This window comes from Merops nubicus, unplaced genomic scaffold, assembly GCF_000691845.1.
Source record: "Merops nubicus isolate BGI_N331 unplaced genomic scaffold, ASM69184v1 scaffold21630, whole genome shotgun sequence".
NCBI classification, from domain to species: Eukaryota; Metazoa; Chordata; class Aves; order Coraciiformes; family Meropidae; genus Merops; species Merops nubicus.
In genome coordinates this window covers 43812-65355 of record NW_008585140.1, presented here as the reverse complement: position 1 = coordinate 65355, position 21544 = coordinate 43812, and the positions used below count along the sequence as shown (strand labels likewise).

General features: G+C 41.2%; 1 protein-coding gene across 1 annotated transcript; it reads left to right on the top strand.

Annotated features, from left to right (window-relative positions):
* Positions 1-1223: 1223 nt before the first annotated feature.
* Positions 1224-20670, top strand: FGF9 (fibroblast growth factor 9; the record flags this gene model as incomplete). Its single annotated transcript, XM_008946676.1, has 2 exons — positions 1224-1327; positions 19812-20670. Coding segments are annotated over 2 exons (350 nt in total), but the record flags the coding sequence as incomplete, so codon positions are not given.
* Positions 20671-21544: the final 874 nt, after the last annotated feature.

Below are 21544 nucleotides of genomic sequence, written 5' to 3'. Positions count from 1 at the left end.
TTGTTATTTTATTATTTAAGGTAAATGTAGTTTCCAGTAAGCTTTAAAAATAGTTACATGGCGCGCTTAGACATGAAAATTCACAAAATATATTGAAAATGCTGCTCTGTGCTCTATTTTGTGACTCATAGAGTAGCATAACACAGCAGTGTGCTTCTGAATGTTGTGGGATAACTCCTGTGAGATCATTACAGTCTTACATGAGCGCTCTCAAATAGGAAGCAATTTCCATTTCTTCCACAAGACTTCTAGGTTCATGCAAGGTTTGGCTAGTAGCATTCTCATTGAAGAGGTAAGCAATTTGCAGGGAAAGCTGCCAGAAAAAAAAACCCTCAAAAAAAAAAAAGAACCAGATAAGCTGATATTTGATACAGATACTTGCTGTACCGTGCACATTGATGCTGAACCTAGGACCTTGGTGGGAGCAGCGATGCTCTGCAAGATGTTCTTATCTCTAGTGCATAAATGTCTGTGTGAGCTTGCTCTGATGTGCATGAGAAGACAAATCACTTATACACTATTACTTCAGTTTAGAACAGCTTAATTTTCAAATCTGAGATGAGTAAGAAATAACATACCAGAGAGAATGGTTAATATATAGACAGAAATGTATGAGATTCTGGACTATACTAAGAATTTTCATTTCTAAAGCCTCTGGAAGATCATACTGTGAGTAAATCTTTCCCCATATTCCCGATTCATTGTTGCCTGGAAATAGATCTTTTGGTTCCATCTGTCATGTTTTTATCCCACAATTCTAATTCAAATATATTTTTTTTCAGAATTTATTTTGCAAGACAAATTTCATAGGTTCTTTAATACTGCTAATTTTGGCAATCTAAAAACTCGCAGGTTTTTTATTTTTGGAATGTTCTATTTGCTGCGCGAATCATAATATGACTGAGCTTTAGATATTTGTTTAGAAGTGATGAGAAAGATTGAGAATGATCTTTTAATTTGGTGCATTAGTGTTGTTTGCAATGCATAATTCTAGTAGAAGCTCAAAGTACTTTACAGTGCAAGTACAGTACTTTAAGATGCATGAGTTTGTTCTTCATCTTTCTCCAAACAATTCTGAAAATGGGAAAACAACTTTGCAAATACTTGCTTGTCACTTAGGGACGTCTGAAACATCTGAAAAACAGGGACATCAGTCCCATCTGAAAAAAACATATCTTTCAATGGAAACAATAAGTACATTGTTTTTTTCCTGCTTTGTATAGGTATACTGGAATTTATCAGTATAGCCGTGGGCTTGGTCAGCATCCGAGGAGTCGACAGCGGACTCTACCTTGGAATGAATGAGAAAGGGGAACTGTATGGCTCGGTAAGTTCCTGCTAGCCTGGGGCAGTTGTGAACCTTGCATTCTGTGGGGAAAATATTCGCCACCTCCTATAAGGCCCTGTTGCACTCAATACTGTATGAGCACTGTTCCTGCTCTAAACATCTTTCAGTCTATTTTGAAACAAGACCCTGTGGGTGCTATAATGAATATGGGAGAGGGAAGAGGTGACCAAATCAGGAATGTGTTTGTATGACAATTTAGATCAAGCAAACGGACACTGTTGGCCAGAGCTGTTCACTGAAGACTAAAGATTTAAAACTGTAAGATTTGTAAATGTGTTCATTCAGTAGACCTAAAATGAGACAAAGTTACTGCCTTTTGTGTGTAGGCAGAGAGCTTTCTAAGAACTGACAAAAGGAAGTAAAGGGGGAGGTAAAGGGTGGCACACGTGAATGAGAAATAGAAGTGGATAAAAGTTATAAAAAGTATAGGAATGATGGCAAGAGGCTTGGTGGTCTTGTCTTGAAAGTTTAGCTGGTGCTCCCTGAAGGATGGCAGCCGGAATGAGTAACAGTGTGAGGGAGGAGTAAGACTTGGTATTTCAGACATGGGAGTTAGGCTGGCAAACCCATCTACCTGCAGCTGATGGGTGACTGTTCTTGGAAACATGGGTTGTCTTACAGCAGAGGAGAGTGTGTTTGTGTTTGTGTGTGACATGACCCATACCTGGGAATACTGGAGACATCTGATATACACTGGCGTTCACACCCTGGGTGGATCATGGGCAGAGGGGATCTTAAATCAAACAGGTAATGCCCCAAATAGTAGAAGGCAACCTATTCTATCAGTAAAGTATCAACCTCCAAAGCTGACAAGGACTAGAGAAGCATTTGTATTTGAGGAAGAGGGTGGCAGGTTCAGAGGGTAAACAAATATGTAAAGTGAAGAGAGGCTGTGTATTCACTAGGGTTCATTAGAAGCACAGAGGAGAAGGTGACAATGTTTGATAACATAAACATTGCAAATAGAGATGCTCAAAAAGGAGTTAGAGTGGTAGAGAGTGGTTTTGCTGAAGATACCCATGTCAGAGGGGAAGAATGGTAACTGGGAAAAGGGTGAGGAGGGAATTGAGTGGGACAGCAGTGAAAGTGGGAGGAAACATGAGAAGATGGTGATGAGTGGGCAGGTGAAAATGGAAGGAGTAAGAGGGAAGTCCAGCTTCCATACCGGTGATCCATGGAGAAGTGTGAGGAAGTAAGGCCAGGAAAGTCTAGCGAAAGTGTCCAAGTTCACTGACCCCTTTCTAATAACATTTTGTGTGAGAGAGGGAAGGTAGAGAGGGGAAGGGAACTGCCTTCCGAGCAAAGAGCAGGCTAGGGGAGGAAGCCAGAAGTCACAGATCATAACAGTGCATGTGGGAGGTAGAAGAAGTGGTGGTAGAATAAGCGGTAGAACTGGGATGGAGAATGTGTGGACACGGGAGAAGGGGAGTTGCAGAGATGGTGAGAACCAGTGAGTGGGAAAGGTCAAAGAAAAGGAATTTAGCATAAATGGCAATATGGAGGAGGAAAAGGTTGGAAGGGTGGAGTGGAAGAGAGGGAATGGATGCAATGACAGATGCAGACAGATTGTCTGTGATGAGTGAGTAAGTTGTCATAAGTCATGATCCTTGTGCAGCTGGTGAATGGAATAAAGATCGGGTGAAATCATGAGTACTTTTTTTGGTACAGTTGGGCAGCAAAAAAGGCAAAACAACAGTAATATGAATCAGTAATGTTGATAATCACAAGTAAGAATAATCATTTAAATAGATAAACAGTGAATCAGTTACTTTACACTTCAGATATTCAGAAAAAGAGAACATGGTTATTGAAAGAGCTTAAATGCATAGACTTTATGGAAAAGCAAATGGTACATCACTTTTCTGTGCAATTTGTATTTTGTGTTTGCAATATGCTTGACTGTCAGAGTGGATTACTGAAAACACTCTTGCTGAAGAAATATGCACAAGAAATTATTTGTAAATTGCTAAGCTCACTCCATGAAAAAAATAGTTGCTCCATGAACAGCAGTTCTAAAGGTGTCTGCTTTCTTAGGGTTTGTCTCTCCATCCAAGACATGGGTCTTCCTGACCTTCTGTCCCTTCAGTAACACAAATTCCCCAGCCTTTTGTGTTTCTTACTTGGAGAAAGAGACTGTGTTAGCTGCCCATTCTCACTGGATTGTTAGTTTGCAGGGATTACTTGGCTCGCTACTCCTGAGCGGGACATGCAAATGATTTCTCTTCTTTACCCTGCCTCTGATTAGTTGCAAAACTGATAGGAACTTAATTTTCTTGAAGACCTTTGCCTCCTGATTGAAACTAGTTGAAAAGCTAAGCAAGGACAGACAGGCAGGCAGATGGATGTCCAATGTAATTGGATAACCTCTTTTCCCTAAGAAATGACGCTAAAAATATGAAGCCATTCATAATGGAGAACTGGTGATCTATAAGGCCAGAATGCAAAGTTCAGGTTAAAATCTGATGGATGATATGGCTTATTGTCAGCCTCCAGAGATGGGATGTACTAAAGAGTGATGGTAATTGAATTACATTACTTTCCATGAAATATAACCTCTAATGGCTACTCAGTGTGATGATGCTTTAAAGCCTTGTCAACACTAGCAATCCTAGTGCCTATATTTCAGCAACTGTCAGCTCTCATAGAAACATTGAGATAAGCAGGCCTCAGAGCAGGTTTTCCTTTAGATTTGGCTGGACATTTTTAAGTGACAGGGATTTGCTTTTGTTTTTGATAAAAAAAAAAAGGCAATTAATTGAAAATGAAGTTCTCTAATGGGAATAAATGTTGCAGTTTGAACAAGAAGCAAAGCACAGTCCAGCACAGAATTATCTTTCTGGCCAGAGAGAAGATCAGTTTAACTGAAACTAATTTTGAGACTGATTTTCAGAGGTTCAAATTTTTCACCTGAATTAAGCAGAGTGGTTGCTTGAGTTGAACTGTTCTGTAGCACCAGCAAGTTGTCCTTGTGCTGCCTGTGCTGGGAGGCGGGTCCCTCTGTCTTCGGTTCTTCACTAAGGGCCATAAATAGCACCAGCTTTGTCGTGGAGCAGGTATGCTTACAAGGATAGGAACATGTTTTCTAAGGTGGAAAAACTGTTTCCCCACACATAATAGAGTAGCAACCTAAGGAACACCTGGTCCTACTTTACAACAGGATTGTGGGTGTAGGCAGGTGTGTTGCTGCAAGCATTCAGTGCTGCAGCACTTGACACTGCTGGAATATAGGCCCTGTGTCTTATGACACTATCATATTTATATTCAGAGTACTGCATGAAAAATAAATTAGGTGTTAATCAAATCGGTGACCTAAAACTCTTCTATCTTTCTATATTTGTGTTTGAAACATTTGGCACAGGAAGATTTTTCCCAGTGTTTTTGTGGTGCTACTGGAGGTGGGGTGGGACATATGGCAAAGCAGAGCAGCCAGGACGGGTAATCACTGCCAATTTTCGTGAAAGGCAACAGTAAAGGCAGTTTCAGCATATCCTGATCCAGATATATTCCTCTTGGCCTTCTCAGGATGCTACTTTCCTCCTAGCTTCCTGTCAAACTCTTCCCATCTTGCCACCGTTACTGTGGGAAGTTCCTACTACATCTTCTGGTTAAAAGCGACTCATGCTGCCTCAGGCAGCAATGTATAACTCAGGGTGGCTCTTCTCAAGTTCCTCCTCATCCCACAAATTTAGCCAGGGAAAGCCAAAGATATGTGTCTGTGGTATTGCAGAGAAGCCAGTGGTAGCTACATAGTGATGCCTTGGAGGCTGGTTAGTGACAGCATCTTTCCCTCGTGTCTCGCTCTGTTTTTGCTCTCCCTTTGCCTTGCCCTTGCAGCCTGCAGCTGTGACTCATCACGTTTCACAACAGCTATTGTGCTTGTCACTGGAGAGGACGAAAAATCCAAACTACAGAGAGGACCCGAAGGGTGTTAAGATGACACGTGAAGACCTTTTCCTTCCTGAGCACCAAACAGCTCTTGCCGTCACCCCTGGCAAGAGTGTTAGCACATGCCTTAGCTGTGCTCCTCAGTGCCATGCCACAGAACATGGAAGGTCTTTCTGATCAGTTCCACGATCTTCATGCCTTCATGGGCTGTTCTCACCCTGACGCTGTCCTGCACTGCTGCCCTTGGGAATATCAACAGGTGGCACCTAGGTGGCAGGCAGTGGTGAGCACCCACACCATGGGGTGCCTGTTGTTTGCACGCAGGCTGTCCTCTGAGGCAGTCCTGTGCCACCTTGAGCACGACAGGATTGTGGAACATCCTCACCTCAGCTGCCATTGCTGTCCTGTACTCTCCTGCAGTAGAGAGCTGTGCTGCATCCCACTGTTGGCATCCCTTCCCTACTGATCTTCCATGGATATGGACCTGCTCCCCTCCTCTTCTCAGACTAGACATAAGGAAGACATTTTTTATGATGAATGTGGTGAAACACTGGAACAGGTTGCCTGGAACAGGAACTGGTACAGCCCCATCCCTGTATACACCTAAGTCTGGATTGGATGGGGCTCTGAGCAGCCTGATCTAGTTGAAGATATCCTTCATCACTGCAGATAGATTGGACTAGATTACCTTTACGGGTCCTTTCCAACCCAAAACATTCTATTATTCTACGATTCTATGAAGCGCCAGTGTCTCTATTGCTCCTTGTGTCCTTGGCATGTGGCAAAAGGCAGCTGAGGTTGGATGCTCAGGAGGAAAATTGAGAGTGTGAAGATCTAAAGTATCTACAAAGGGAGCTGTGCAGGAGAAAGGAGGAAGCAGGAGGGGAGATGGTGGAGTTGTTGGGGAAGGGGGAAAGGGCTAGGAGTCTTGGAAAGATTGGGGAGAGGGCAAGAGAGAGAGAGGCTTCATGTGCCCACAGAGCAGCTAGGACAGAGCCAAAGAACCTAGATCTGGAGCCAGGGAGGGAGGCTCCTCATCTCTGGGTTTCAGACTTTGTGGAGATGTGCAGCAAAGTGAGATTTAGGACTACTTCTAACAGGGTAAAAAATTGCTGTCCTTCAAAAAAGTTACTGAAAACTTGTTTTTCCCAGTGTTTTTGGGACACTAAAGTTGCCCTTTGCTCTTAAAACTACTGGGGAGAGGGGTAAGGGAGAGTGGGGGAGAGAGAGAGAAAGAGAGAGAGATTGAGAGAGAGAGTACTGTCCTTAAGGAATATGTTTTCCCAGTAAATGTGCAGGGAGGTGATGATATGCTTCTTTATTGTCTCAGCAGGGCTGCACCTGCAGTGGGTTTTGCTTTTGTTTGGGTCTTCACAGTCCTGCAAGGACTGTGCAGCTATAAAGACAAGTGAACAGATGTTTGTTTTTCTTTTTAAAAAAGGGACAATTTTTCATAATTTGTTGAATATTGCTTGGTGATGGTAAGGATTTGTTTTACTGCATTCTAAAAATATCTTTTATGTTCCCATGCAAATAAAGGAAAGGAATTGTTCAGTCCTTCAAATTGTAGGTCAAGGTGCACAGAAACAATGTGAAGAAAACAACAGGTTGAAGGTGCATGTTTGCAACAGCATTTGGGCCAGGTATATGGTCACTACAGATATCTAGAAACAGAAGAGACAAATAAATTACCCTACAGAATCATTCACATTTCATGTTAAACACCTTCAATCTGAAGTGATTCCATACGCTTCAGACAGATTGCTTTTTCTTTAATAATCTGGGTTATCTGTCTGTTAGTGCAAAAGCAGATGTCTGTGGCTGAGGTGAGCCTAGAAACAGGCCAGTTGTAGCACACAATAATTTTTGGAGAAAGAATTAAATCCAGTTTCTCTGAATGAAGGCACAGACTGCTAGGCTGAGAGTGATCAAATCCCAGGAGGGAAAATGGCTACAGCAGCAGGTTTAACACCTTTCTGCTTGTGTGTAAAATAATAAAGTTCCTTTTGGTAAATGGTACGAATAGTGAGGTGGCATAGGGCAGTTCCTGGGGCTGAGTTGTGAGGATGGTCAGGCTTTTCATACCAGCTGTTTTGCTCAGGAAAATCTCTCACTCCCATGATCAAAAACCCGATGATGTCTTTTAACAGTAACAGCCACTCGTGTTTTCCTGGGTAAATCTGCTTTAAGTAGAAGAGCTGCACAAAGCAGGCCTGTAGCTAATCTGAAGGGGAAAACTTTGAGTTCTGAAGAGGGCCAGTTCAAAACGGTGATCTTCAAAAAGGCTCTGAATGTGAAGGAAACTTGAAACTTTGTCAGAGATGGAGAAATCCCATGGAAATGGTATCCCAGTAAGGGTGAAAGTGCCAGGAAGGATTTGGAGACTGGTAGGCTGTGGGTGCTCGGCAGTAGGTGTATGAGGAACGGAAGAAGGGCAGGTTGCCGAAAAGCACGCATCTTAGAGGTGTAGAAGCAGGGCAATAACGTGAAAGTTGCTGCAATAAAACTGACTGGGGCCCTAAAATATGAGAAAAAATCTTCTACAGCTATTTAATGAAAAGGGAACAGAAGTATTTACAAACAAGGTGTGTTCAGGTGGGATTGTAAATACGATATAGTCTGAATGTGGCTGCTAACTGAGCTGGCCAGTATTTCTGATAGACTGGTTGGGGTGGTAGCATGGGGCTGGGAAATTCCCTGTTGTGTGATGAACAACGAGAGTCGAGGCAGCTGCCATCACTGCTAAAAGAAGTGACTATTTTTCCTCCAGCCATCTATCTCCTCCCTTTTGCCATCACAAGTCTTTCTGTTACTGCCTGGTGAAGTGGGGAACTGGAAAACAATCTGGCCAAGGAGAATGGCTCTCTTCAGCCATAGTGGTTCCCTTTCAGGTCACTGCAAGATGTGGTGCCAAGGTGGGAGCAAGCCTGCATGGGGGAGGGTTTGCTTCTCTCTGAGGCAATGCAGGTGTTTGGTAGCCTTGAGTGTTTGTGGACCTCTGGCCTAGTGGTTTGTGTTTGGCCAGGGGCATGACCTAGGAAGCTGGAGGTCTATCAGTCTGACTCAGGTTGTGCTGAAGGCATAGGAACATGCTTTTAAGTGAAAGAGTAGAGGAGGACCCGGAAGTACATGCAAGATGAGTTTTTACTGAAGCTGGGTAAATAGTTTCAGGCAAGCCTAGTATTTTCGTTTTGGTAGGAATTTCTTTTTCTAGAAATGGGGAATATGATTGTGTCAAGCTCACAGAAAAGAGCATTTGCTACAGTGGGTAAAATGGGTGCTAGTAGAAGACTTGTATAATAAATGGTGAAAAAAGTGAAGAAAAGACATCAGTGAGGAGCGTTGAAAAATATTAGACTGGAGTGAAGCAGCTCTGTGGAGAAGGACTTTGGAGTCCTGGTGGATAACAAGTTAACCATGAGCCAGCAATGTGACCCTGTGCCCAAGAAGGCCAGTAGTGTCTAGGAGTGCATTGAGAAGAGTGTGGCCAGTAGATCAAGGGAGATTCTTCTCCACCTCTACACTGCCCTAGTGAGGCTATGTGCTGAGAGACCTGGATTTGTTCAGCCTGGAAAAGACTGAGAGGGGATCTTATCAAAGCTTATAAGTGCCTAAAGAGCAGGTGTCAAGATGATGGGGCCAGACTCTTTTCAGTGGTGCCCAGCAACAGGACAAGGGGCGATGGGCACACTGGAACACAAGAAGTGCCATCGGAACAAGGAAAAACTTGTTTACTGTGAGAGTTACAGAGCTCTGGAACAGGCTGCCCAGAGAGGCTGTAGAGTCTCCTTTTCTGGAGATATTAAAAACCCACTGGGACATATTCCTATGCAACCTGCTCTAGGTGAACCTGCTTTACAGAGGGGGGTGTTGGATTAGATGAACTTCAGAGTTCCCTTCCAACCCCTACCTTTTATGTGATTCGGTGATTCTGTGAAGCTATTAGTGGCAGTTTTATGTATTGGTCCTTGGGCTGTTTTTATTCCCTGTGTTTCTTAGGGACATTAAACATCTAGTCATAAAAAAAATTAGTAGAGTGTTACTGAAACTATGGACTTGGTGACCTGAAGTCCCAAAATGTTTACATGTGGGGCTCAGGGAGAGCGCTGTTGGTGCCACTGCATAAAGTGCTGGTAGAATCCAGCCTAAATGCAAAGTGCAGCGGGTCACCTCCACTAAAGATGACAAACTGAAACTGAAACAGGTGCAGAAAGGGCTTATTTGGGTGATCAGAGGGATGAAAAGACAAATGAATAGACTTTTTCAAATGATAGAGTCTCAAGATCTTGGCTTATGTAGCCTGCAGAATGAAAAAAGAAAGGATATGCTCTTGATCCCTGTAAGATATGTTGAGATTTAACACCATGGAGAGAAGAACAAGTCCTTGAAATAGAGGACAAGAATGAATTGGTTTGGATGGGTCACAAGAAAGCTTAGGCTGCATAATGAGGAAGTTTCAGGTCATGAGGAAGTGAGATGCTGACCTGACCTGAGGAATTTTTGCAGGGACATGAAGCATAAATGCTTTTTCTCTGCACTGTACAGTAGAGAACAGCTTTGTTGATTGGAGACGTTCTTTCTGGAAGGTGTAGGTCTGAGAGAAGCCCTGAAACTTCAGTTACTTGGGAAGATTTGTCTACAATCTCATCTACTTCACCTTTGCAGATAGCATCTCTTTGAATTTGGATGGGCAGCACTGCTAAAAGCTGGGTACTTTTAAATGGTGTTCCTCACAGGTACCAGTGTTGTGGGGGAGAGCAGAAACTGGAACCCAATCAGCAGGGTATGAAAGATGCTTTAGAAAAGGAAGGTCTTTGAGGTGTATGTGCTTGTGTAGGAAGAACTGATAGGTGAATCCATATGGCCAACACGAGTAATATGGGAGAAAACTTTGCCAGAAACTGCAGCTATTGCGGTTCTTTCTAAACTAAGGCTTCAATCTCTTTTTTGCAACAGAATTTTACGCATTATAATACCAGTCACCACAGAGGAACGCCCGCAAATAGTGTCCTGTCAGATAGATGCTACATTTTTCTTCAGGTCTTTGATTTTTCCTGGAGGACTTAATTCCAGATGCTTATTAGGTCTGAGGTTAATTTATATGGGAGAAAACCCTCAGTGGTCTTCTTACCTTGGTCTGCAAGTCTGTGCTGAACTTGGATTCTCACTACACATTTAGGACAGGGAAGTATTAGGAGTATCTCTTACATAAATTATATATATGTATCTCTGTATGTATATAAAGCTAAGTGTTATTTTGCATCCAGTGCCTGCTTCTGCTTCCTTACTTTCTCTGACACCAGCACTCCTCTGACCTGTCAGGAGGCTAATTTAGTGATAAAAAGACACAGCAGAAAGCTTGTCTTTTTTTGATAGGGTTGTTTCTGTGCTGGTTGTTGTCCCTGAACTGGCTTGTTGCCAGTTTGGGCAAGCACAGTAGGGGAATCAGATGCAGCATGGGGTGGGAGAAGGGTTGAGTACCACACTGTCAACAGCAGGTAGTTGTTAAAGTGGCATAACAGCATCACAAATCTGGATCCTACCAAGTGAGCAAGCACAGGGCATGTTCAGTTTGCATGTCTTCAGATTCACTTCTTCACAGCTCTGTAGCTCTCCAGTCGCTGCAGCCTTCAATGTTTCTGGAGCTAGCTGTGTTAATGATACAGAGGTGAGAAAAGGTTCAGTGTTTTCAGTTGATCTGAGAATACTATGTTGAAGTGACATGCTAAAAGAGCATCATCAGCAGTGACATACTGAGATATGCTTGGGGATTATTTTCTGCATCAGATAAAGATCTGATGTGCTCTGTTCCTGACTAAGGAGCTAGTGGGATGTGAACTCTTTCCCACTTTACCATTCATCATTTTCAAAGACAGAGTAGAAAAAGTCTGCCCTGCGGGGACTTCATTAGGGATTTTGTCTAGGTTGAGATTTCCTTTGCAGTTTGAATGTGCTCAGGCTGATTTGGTGATGTGCAGTAATGCAGTTCATCTGTGTCTCATTCAAAAAGCTTAAGAAATAAAGCTTGTTACAGTGCGAATCCATTTTTTCACCTTTTATAAAGCCCTTTGGTTTCTTTTTTATTTCTTTTTTAAAGGCAGACCTCTGCTGTTACTTTTGATTTGAAGATCAGATTTTATATTCATGTTCCACGACTGCTGCTGAGGAAAAACTTGGCTTCTGGTGTGGATGCTGCATGCTTTTGAGGTGTGGCCCAGGCTGTGCATCTTTAATCTGCTAAACTTTACTCTTAAAATTCAACACAATTACGGAGGCAACTGTGACTCAGGAGAAATGTTGACTTAATTCTATTACAGTTGAAATGCCATTGACTTCAATGGAATCAGGATTGGACCTGCTCCTCTGCTCCTGTAAAACCACCAATTAATTTTATGGTTTTGTCAGCAAACCTCAATCAAGATAAGAGCTCTACTGTATTCATCATTTTAAAAACATAAATCTAGACAGGGTTCCTGCCTGTGAGAGTCTGCAATCTAAAGACAGTCTTTTACTTCTGCATAGCAAGGGAGTTTTTCTTCTGCTGAAGTTTTTGTTAGCACAGCATCTAGTATATAATCTGGATATAGAACAGGAAACTTATTGGGGAAGACTTCAGGAAAATCCTTTGAGTCATCTGAGACTATACAGATGTTGTAAAGTTTAAACAAAATAATGATTTTTTTTCTTTATACTGTAAGAATCTGAATTTTTTGGAAGGTTTGTGTGCTGCTGGTACCTGGTAGATCAACTGCCTGGTCTTTGAGCTCTTCAATCACCAGTTCTGTTGAAGTTGTTATTATATATCCTTTTTTTTTTTAATTTTTTTTTTTTTTTAAGACAGATTGACAACTTCTTTCATCAAAGCTGAAATTAACTGCATGGCTCAAGTCTGACCCATTGAAAGACAGGTCCACTGATGTGCGTGTGTGTATAAGGAGTTGGGGGCTTACAGCGACACAGAGCCACCCAACTTCCTCCAGCATTTCCCAAAGGCTGGGTCAGCTGTATCATAGAGAACCTAGGTCAGGGCATAGCAACACCAAAGATGTGTGGACTTCCTGAAAAATCCTAAAGAAATCTTTTTTGTCCTACTCAGAAAGTGCAATACTAACATTTGTGTATCTAGATCCGTGACTTTATGGTGGTATTGGGTCTGGGAAGAGGAATAGGGGAAGTGTCCAGAGTAATCTCTGGAGAGACTGCTTATGAGAAGTGTTTGCCAACGGAGGAGGACTGCTGTCTAAAAGGGAAAATGTGGCATCTATTCATCAGCAGCAGATGCTGAAATGTTTTGAAATTCTGACATTCTTTTGTGTCCAGAAAAGATTGGTAGTTAAAAGGCCTTATTTTTAAACAACTTAAACTGAATATGCAATCAAATCCTGCGGGGTGAAGATCTTAAGAGTACCAACCCTTTGCTGTACTACTCACCAAAGCACAAAGTAGGTTTTAAAGTCTCTCGGGCAAATTTATTGGTTTCCAAGACTCCAGTGGATGTTTGGCATTTCACTGAGGAGGACTGGATCTTTCCATCTTTTAGAAAGATCTAATTTATTTGTTTGATGACCCCTGTCTAAAATGACAATGTGATTCCTGTCCTCTGAGCTAGTACCTAGCAGATAGCTGTACATAAAGTCAGGAACAACATACAGAGGCAGGCTCTTGTTCATCAGTCCTTGACCAAATCATCTTGCTGAAATACTAGATCATGAAGTATTTTGATAGTGTACCTTCTTATCACTACATATGTTTTATAACGTTTTATAATTATTTGGTCCCCATGGCAAAGTGCTTTATGAAGGGCCCTGAACATTCTGCTGTTTTTGTGATGACACCTTGCAGCTGAGGGATAAAGTGCTTCTCTAATGATGGATAAATCCAGTGTGGGGGGTACACACTGAGTATAGAGACTTATGCAGATTAGGTACTTTTTATCCCATTTTACTTTTACTTTTACTTTTACTTTACTACCCACTTTACAATGTCTTTCAGCATGTGAGTGTAGCAGCCCCTGCAAAAGGCAGCACTTTTTGCTGAAGGAGGGCTATCTTTCCTGTAACCTGGCATTCTGTGCTTACAGACACAAAAAAAAGGTAAAAAATACGGACAAAACACTTGATGCTATGCTCTATATTAATTGTATTTAAGAAAAACATGTTTTATTTAAAAATCTCTGCTCAGTTAAAAACTCAGCTAGTATTGGAAGGCTAAAGAGTGTGTGTGTAGCTGTAGGATAACAGCCGTGGTTTGACATACATGTTGTCTTTTGATAGAAGAGAATTTGTGAAGTGGGAGCTGTGGTAGGTCAAGTTAAGTCTTTCAGTAAATCTGAGCATGCCTCAGATGATTCCTTTAGTGCCTTAAAATATTTGCTGCCTTTTTATCATTGCAAGCCTGATGCAAATTCCATTTAAGTTGATGGGAATTTTTCTTCTGTCTTCTTGAAAAATTGGCTCCCTCCCTCGTATCAGATTGCATACCACCTTGCTTTCTGATTCTTGGAAGGGTTCAGCCAAGCGTTATGAATTAGATGCTTAGATAACATTGATGACTGCAGTTCATGATTGTGCCAGGGGAACCAAAAATAAAATAGAGGTCAGAAGTGTGACTACTAAACGGCACAGTGTGGGCCCAGCCCAGCTGGCACAGAAGGGAGGGGAACACACCTGCCTGTTTGTTTGGTTTTTCAAGAGTTGACTTTGTCCCAGTCCTCCTCCATTGTGGCACAGAGGAGGAAGCTCTTCAACTTCCAGAGCAATGGTGTTGTGACAGCTTATCGCTTACGTGGCCTGAGGCCTGTCCCTGGAGCTTTGTCACAACTTCCAGCAGCAGCACAAGCAAACCCAGGGTGTTTAAGTGACAATGAGTTTTCATCTGCTGCACTAGTCTGGACAGATCTAAATGAAACCTTCATGGACATAAGCATGGCTGCTGGTAGGCAGCCTGTGCTGGCAGATGTGAGCTCAGGCACAATGTGGTTCCTCTTCCTATGATGATTTCATGTCCAGGGAGGGCATGCCTAAAGCTTGACAGATTCTACAAACTTGAAATCTCAAAGGAGTGGATACCAGTAAAACCAAGAGCTGTGAATTTGTCAGTTACAAAAATGGATGGAGGCCTAATTGGCATCTCCTCCTCCTGCAGCTCATGTCAGAAGAGCTTTGTAAACAACCCCGGGATAGGGTAATGCTGGATGCCAGTCTGGTCCCTCCAGAGGAGGTCCACGATGGTGTGGACAGCAAGGGAGTATGAAAAGAGGGGCAATGGGACAAAGGGAAGAAACAGTTAAATCCCTGCTGTGCTGACAATCTTCTGGAGTTTTATTTTTGATTCTGGAGTCCACTTGATTTGTTAGGAAGCTCTGCTTTTCTGTTGCCTTCATCAGGACACGGAAGCACCACAGTCTCTTTACCTCTGTAGCTGTTGTGGCTTTTGATGATAACACTGCCAAGGGAACAAGGTTCTTCCACATCTTGGGAACTTTACAAGCTTTTTGTATGAAATATATTAATCTTTAAGCTCTCTCCTAACTACTCCATGGTGGCAGTACAGAACAGTCACGCTTGATTTTTTTTAGTAAGGGAGGATTTATGTATAATAAAAACTGTATATGAACGAACTAGAAGTTTAGATGAAGAAACTAAGATGAATACTTCGTCTCTATGAAAGTACAAGGTGACTCCTGGTAGGGAGAATGCAGTCGCCCAGCTGTGGTTTTGCCAGGACACCTTGCCTAATTTCTTATAAAAAGTGCTGTGGAATATGAAATGTATGTGAGCGGCAGCGTGAGTGCCTGGCTATTTGCTTGGTCTCCCTTCTGGCCCTACAGGGTTTCCTGCTGTCTTTCTGAAGTGCTCATGGAGAAGCACTGACACAAACAGAAAATTAGCTAGTCCTTTTGGCAGACTTCTTTTTTGTGTTCTTTTTTTCCCCCCCATGTTCTGTCAAATTATTAAATAAAACATTCTGAAAAAAACACTGCTTGAACAGACTGTTCAAATAAAGCTCTGTGGCTTTCACCAAGTCAGACATTCAATGTGCAGGGTTTGCCTTGCACTGCTGTCTAACTTGGGAAGGAAAGTGGCACTGCTCAGACACTGATATCTGGCTTCTCATTGTGTCTGGAGGTTGTCTGCCCAGCTAGAAACTAACAAGCCTAGCATGGGAGATCAGACAACACCACAGCAACTGCTAAACTACACCTTCATTTATAACAGCTCTGGGTGAGTGTTAATTATTAGCTGAACATAGTATGTTCTAGAGGCTGTTTGCATTACAGCATGGGAAGGGCCAGCTACATAGAAAAAGTGCGTGTTTGTAGGCAGAACAGCAGAGAAAACCACTTTGGTTTTCTTTGGAAGAGAATAGTTTTTGTTTGTTTGATCACTTCATATGCAGTTCTTATTAATGTCATATAGCCTTAATGAGGGACTTGCATGAACTTATTTATGAAATTATATATTTAAGCACAATTTTGTTAAAGCAGAGAGGATTAACATAGTGATAACATGCAGCAGGTATGTGGGAAGTTCTGACTGCATCAGATATATTTCTTGTTAATAGTTGTTTGGACTTCTGGATTAGGTGTTTTGTGAAGCATCTCTAATCAGTTTGCAAAGGGGAAAACTATACATGGCATAGAACAGAATAGCTTGCTAGGCGTCAAATGTATTTGTTATAGTTTTAAGAAAGATGGTCTGAAGAATTTTCATTTTGTCAGGTTACAAAATAAATTGGAACTTTAGCTCTGTAAGGTTATTTAAAAGAAAAAAAAGAATACAGGTGTGTTTTACACAGGAGTCTGTACTGTGCTTTTAACTACTAAGCAGCACAAAAATCTGACCATTCTTTAGAGTCCTGAAACCATTCTCTGGGCAGTGTACATGTGTTTTGCCTATCTCTACTTATTTCCAATTAGCTGCATCACAGGGATATTTATTTTTAAACAAGCTGGCAAATACATTGTTGCAATGTCTGTAACTATGTCCTTTATTAATTTACAATCTCACTTTTAATCAGCCTACCTTGAAATAAGATAACGTATTCATTTTTCTCGCTGGTTAGATGGTGGAGAATGTAGGAAGGGAAGGGGTTTCTGGGCTCCTTAACACTGAGCAGGCATTAGCAAACTTTTGAATTAAATGTACCTCGGGTTTCTGTCCTTGTGATATATGCATCTTTGCACAGTTATATTATTTGGATATTCTGATTTAAATAACAGGTGAAAAACCAACCAACCAACCAAAACAGGTAAAGCCAGGAGATGTAGTAAAATGAGAATCAATCACTTTATAGCAGAATGCTCTATGAACAGTCCTCATAGAAAACATATGGTATATGGTGCAACATCTGATTTATATAATTTTGAGGTCGCCTCCTTATTTGGCTCCTGAATTAAATGATTTGATCAAGGCAGGCAGCCTCCCCTTTCACAGGAATGCAGGTTACTTTCCATAACTGTTCCAGTTGAGTATGCTTGGTATTTGTGTCAGCCTCAAACAAAGATGTCTAGTGACATGGTGTGAGGAAATATTGGCACTGGAAAAATGATAGTGAAGTCAATTGCAAAAGTAAAAGTATGGAGGGGAAAAAAAAGTATTCTAGGGCTAAATCTTGCTTTTTGACTGTGCATTCAGGGCCTTTCTAAAAGTCATAGCCAGAAGGAGAAATGCAGGCCGCTTGTGATCAGGAAACACTATCTCTTTCTCATACTGTGAGAGCTGGCTTTCTTCAAGACTTTTCCATCCCAAGCTGGTGAGGCAAGAAAGTGTTTGTTGGCAGGATGCACCTGCCTTACTACTGTGTTATGCTCATTTCTGGCTTAAATCAAGGCACGTGTGCTCAAAACATGAGTATAAGGTAGTGTTAAGTAGTATTGTGGCAGTATATGATTTAGTGGTGGACTTGGCCGTGTTAGGTTAGTAGTTGCACTCAAATCTTAAAGGTCTTTTCCAGCCTAAATGATTCTGTGATTCTACATAGATGACTATCCCAAGTGGATACTTCTGTCTGTTATGGTACTAGATGAGCCATTATTGTAAGGATGTCCCAGGGCATAGGAAGATGGATATGATAGGATTTTGATCCTCACATTATTTACATGGCCTGAACCAACGTTAGCTACACTAATTTACTCCAGTGGTCTCTGACTACAGCCAGAATTTCTAGGTGTCCTAGAAGCAAAGGATTTTATGAATTTATAAAGAAATAACTTCACTTCTCTGAAAGTGTGATTGTTAGTGCCCCTACATATCTGGACCTACATCCTGAGTGCTCTGTCAAGTTCATATTAACGTATTTTCTTAGTGTCTATAGACGAATTTCTGAGAATTTTGATGAAGGACAAAAGAGATATAGCTGTGTTGTAAGAGGGTGAAAAGTGAAAACAAGATAAGCTTGTAAAATAAAGATTGAATTTGTAAGCTTGAAATCCATTGAACTCATCCAGAGTGCGGTACAATGCAAGCCCCCTTATTCAAGGTCTGCTAGTGTACCACAGCACTGTCATGATCCATCAAACCTACCAGATAAAGACAAGCTATTTTAAAATTTCTCCTTCAGGGCATGGGGAAGTACTGTTCTTGCAAAGATAGAAATTTATGATGATGCTAAAAAAAATGCAGATGAAGTGAATAATTAATGAGTCCAAGACAGGACTGAAATATCTTCCTAAAATGTTGCTATTTTTAGCAGGGAGTGCTTCTGCAGTGCTTGTCATGTGATCCTATTGCCTTCTGAGAGCAGGAAAACAATTTAAATTAGTTTCTCTTTCCCCATGGACCTATAGGCCCAGCATATAATATCCCTCAGCATCTGCTTTTGCCTTAAAGCAAACGAAGTGATTCTAAATCTCATGCAAAATAAAACATTAATGAAAGCTGTATTTAAAGACAATCTTTACAGCAGCTGAATAGTCTTTGTCGAAGTTTGTTCACTGGGGCTGTACAAGGTGGCTGCTGCAGTGTGTATAACTGAGCTGCTGCTGAGGTCCAGTAGAATTCATTGGTTCTGCAGTTTCAAGCTGTCAAAGGACAATTCTCAATAGGAGGTAGCAGGATCTGGGCCATAGGTAAGGATTTAATGTAAACAGATTTGTATATCTTCTCCCTATAACCAGAACGGAATGTTTGAGCTACTTCACACATTAAAAATGCGTGAAGGATACACATTCAGAATACACATTCAGGTACAGTCAGAAACACCTTGAAAATAGTTGCCTACCACTCACCCCAAAGGTTCCTGCAGCCCCAAGGCAAGCTGCAAGCTTTGGTGATGGTGGTTTTTGGGAAGCCCTGGATTAACTCATGGATGGTGGCTTCCTGGGGGCACTGGAGCTTGAGCTGTGGCTCCTTAGCTGTGTTCAGACACACATATACAGCTTATGTGCCATAAATGCTTTGCTGCTTCTGAGCCTTGGTCTCCATTTTCCCTTCCCTGCATACTTAACTAAAAGGACTGTTTTAAGGTTTGATGTCTGTAAAACACATGCAGAAAAGTTTGTGTTGTGTGGGCCTTTGTAACCGTTAGAAACTGATCCTCAGCTGGAAGCTGAGTTTGGTCAATGTGAGTGCTATTCAAGTGAGAACTCTGGTTATGAAAAAAATGTATTTTAATTATCATTATCATATTTTTTGTACAAGCTGAAAAGACTTTTTCCAGGCTTATTTTTCCCAGTTTTCCATCAGCTTTCCTATGGTAGAGTTTGCCACCTTTTCTCCAGTCTTCCTTCTTAGTCGCTTGTGCGAGTCCTTCCTAAAATGTTATCAGCTGGCTGCTTTTTGAGCGAACCCCATCTATTTAAACCAAAAGGACGTATAGGGTGCACACAAACTGAATTAATGGGTGAACTGGAAGGAGTGTGAGTCTGTGGCAGGGGTATCTGATGAATGGTCGATGTCTTCAGTGGGACGTATCAGTAGGACAGGACACCAGGACAACCCTAGTGAAGCAAACCTGGAGGAGCTTCCTTGCCTAACTTCATCTCAGCACATGGGGTTTGTGCTCCTCTTTGAAGCTTTCAGGGCTTGTGGTTCTGTGATGCAAATGAGCCAAACACAGGGTCATAAATGATATCTTTTTAAATTGATGAGTTGCATTGAGTTCTCCGTGCATTGAAATGACATAGAGATTTTAAGGCCTTAAACTGTATTAGAGACCTGCAAACTAGTTATAATTTTCTCCTTTAAGTCTGTTTGTTCAAATACCTGCAGTCATGATTGAAGCAACTAATAAGTTATACACATCCAGTAATGTCTTGTAAGCTGCTTGCGAATGTTCAGAAATTAAAATACTTTTCATTTTTGTTGTTGATATTTTGATGTGGGCAATGAGCCTTTCGGAGAATCATTTTTGCTTCACATAGGGTTATCCACCCTCGTGACTACTTAATGAAATACCTGGCAATACAGGTTTACTGAGCTAAAACTGGGAATTTTGAAATGCTTCATTTTGTGAATTGATCAAGTTTTAAGTTGTGAAAATGTTTCAAGATTTAAAGTTGTAAAAATGTAATTCTTTTAAAAATAGCATATTTTGGGAGCTAGCTATCTCCTTAATGCTTTTTCTTTTCTTTCCATAGGAAAAATTAACCCAGGAGTGTGTATTCAGAGAACAGTTTGAAGAAAACTGGTATAACACATATTCATCAAATCTATATAAACATGTGGACACTGGAAGACGATACTACGTTGCATTAAATAAAGATGGGACTCCAAGAGAAGGGACTAGGACTAAACGGCATCAAAAATTTACACATTTTTTACCTAGACCAGTGGACCCTGAGAAAGTACCAGAACTATATAAGGATATTTTAAGCCAAAGTTGACAAAGACAATTCCTTCACTTGAGCCCTTAAAAAGTAACCACTATAAAGGTTTCATGCGGTGGGTTCTTATTGATTAGCTGTGTCATCACATCAGCTCCACTGTTGCCAAACTTTGTCGCATGCATAATGTATGATGGAGGCTTGGATGGAACATGCTGATTTTGTTCTGCACTTAAAGGTTTGTCCTCCTGGAGGAGAGCCTATGCCCACTCGCTTGATTTAGTACGAGAGGGAGCGCGAGAGAGTGAGTGCGAGAGAGAGAGAGAGAGAAAGGGAGAGGATGAATGGGAGTGAGAGCGCGAGAGAGAGGAGCCACGCGGAGGAGGAGGAGGAGGAAGGCCTGATGCATGCTGGGGAATAGACACGCTTTTAAATTTTTGATCAGTTGTACTTCGTCATATATCAGCATCCCTGCCATACTTTGATTCTTCAGGATTTTTGGCTGGTGGCCTGCTCAAGTGTACGCTGTATTTGCAAAGGCATGGAGGGTGCAGTCTTACTTAAACAAGAGACTTTTCAGTTCATCGCTCTCTGGGTCTTACCCCACTGAGTTTAAAGCAAAGACATCTTACTAAAAAAATAAAAGTAAAAAAGTTAAATTTATTTATAGAAATTCCAAAGGCAACATTTTATTTATTTTATATATTTATTTATTATATAGAGTTTATTTTTAATGAAATATGTACAGGCCAGATAGGCATTTTGGAAGCTTTAGGCTCTGTAAGCATTAAAATGGCAAAGTCCACTATGAACCTGTGGTAAATTCATGCAAGTAAATATAAAGGTGCATGGATAAAAAAAAAAATGCAAACAATAAAAAGGTAATAATAATAAATTCTAGTGACCCTCACGTACTAAAGGCGACAATCTCTTTTGTGCCCATATTATTGTACAAGTATGCACACCACTCGTGACACTGAGTCCTCACTCTTCTGACTGCTTGTTTCATAGCTTATCCCCAGAGGATTAAAGAGAAAACTGGGTCTCCAATTTTTTTTTTTTTATGTGTCTGTAATATTTCCTCTCTGATAAAGTGAATTCCTACATCGTTGTAAACTTCAGAGCTGTGGAAAATATAGGGGTTGGAATATATTCTACTTGTTAAAACCTATTGCAGATTATACCAAAGCTAAATGATAAATACGCTTTTTTTTTTTCCTAAAGCAGAATGCCAGAAACAACATAAGTAATATCAACAATTGTACTAATTTTAAGATTCCACAAATAGCACATAACGGTTTCAGAGGGCAAGAACCAGGTTAACAGAATCACTCTTGTCAACATGTTTATTTGTGCACTTGACTATCTACTATGAAATTACAAAATTTACATAGGGGTCATTGTAACATCTTTTATGGAAAATTGCTTTCAGTGTGAACTGTCATAATACATGATATTAGCACCCTTCCTAAAGTAAAACTTGCAAAAAGAAACTAATAAATCTCTATCAATAATGACAATGAGGGGGACAATATTAGACTTGTTTT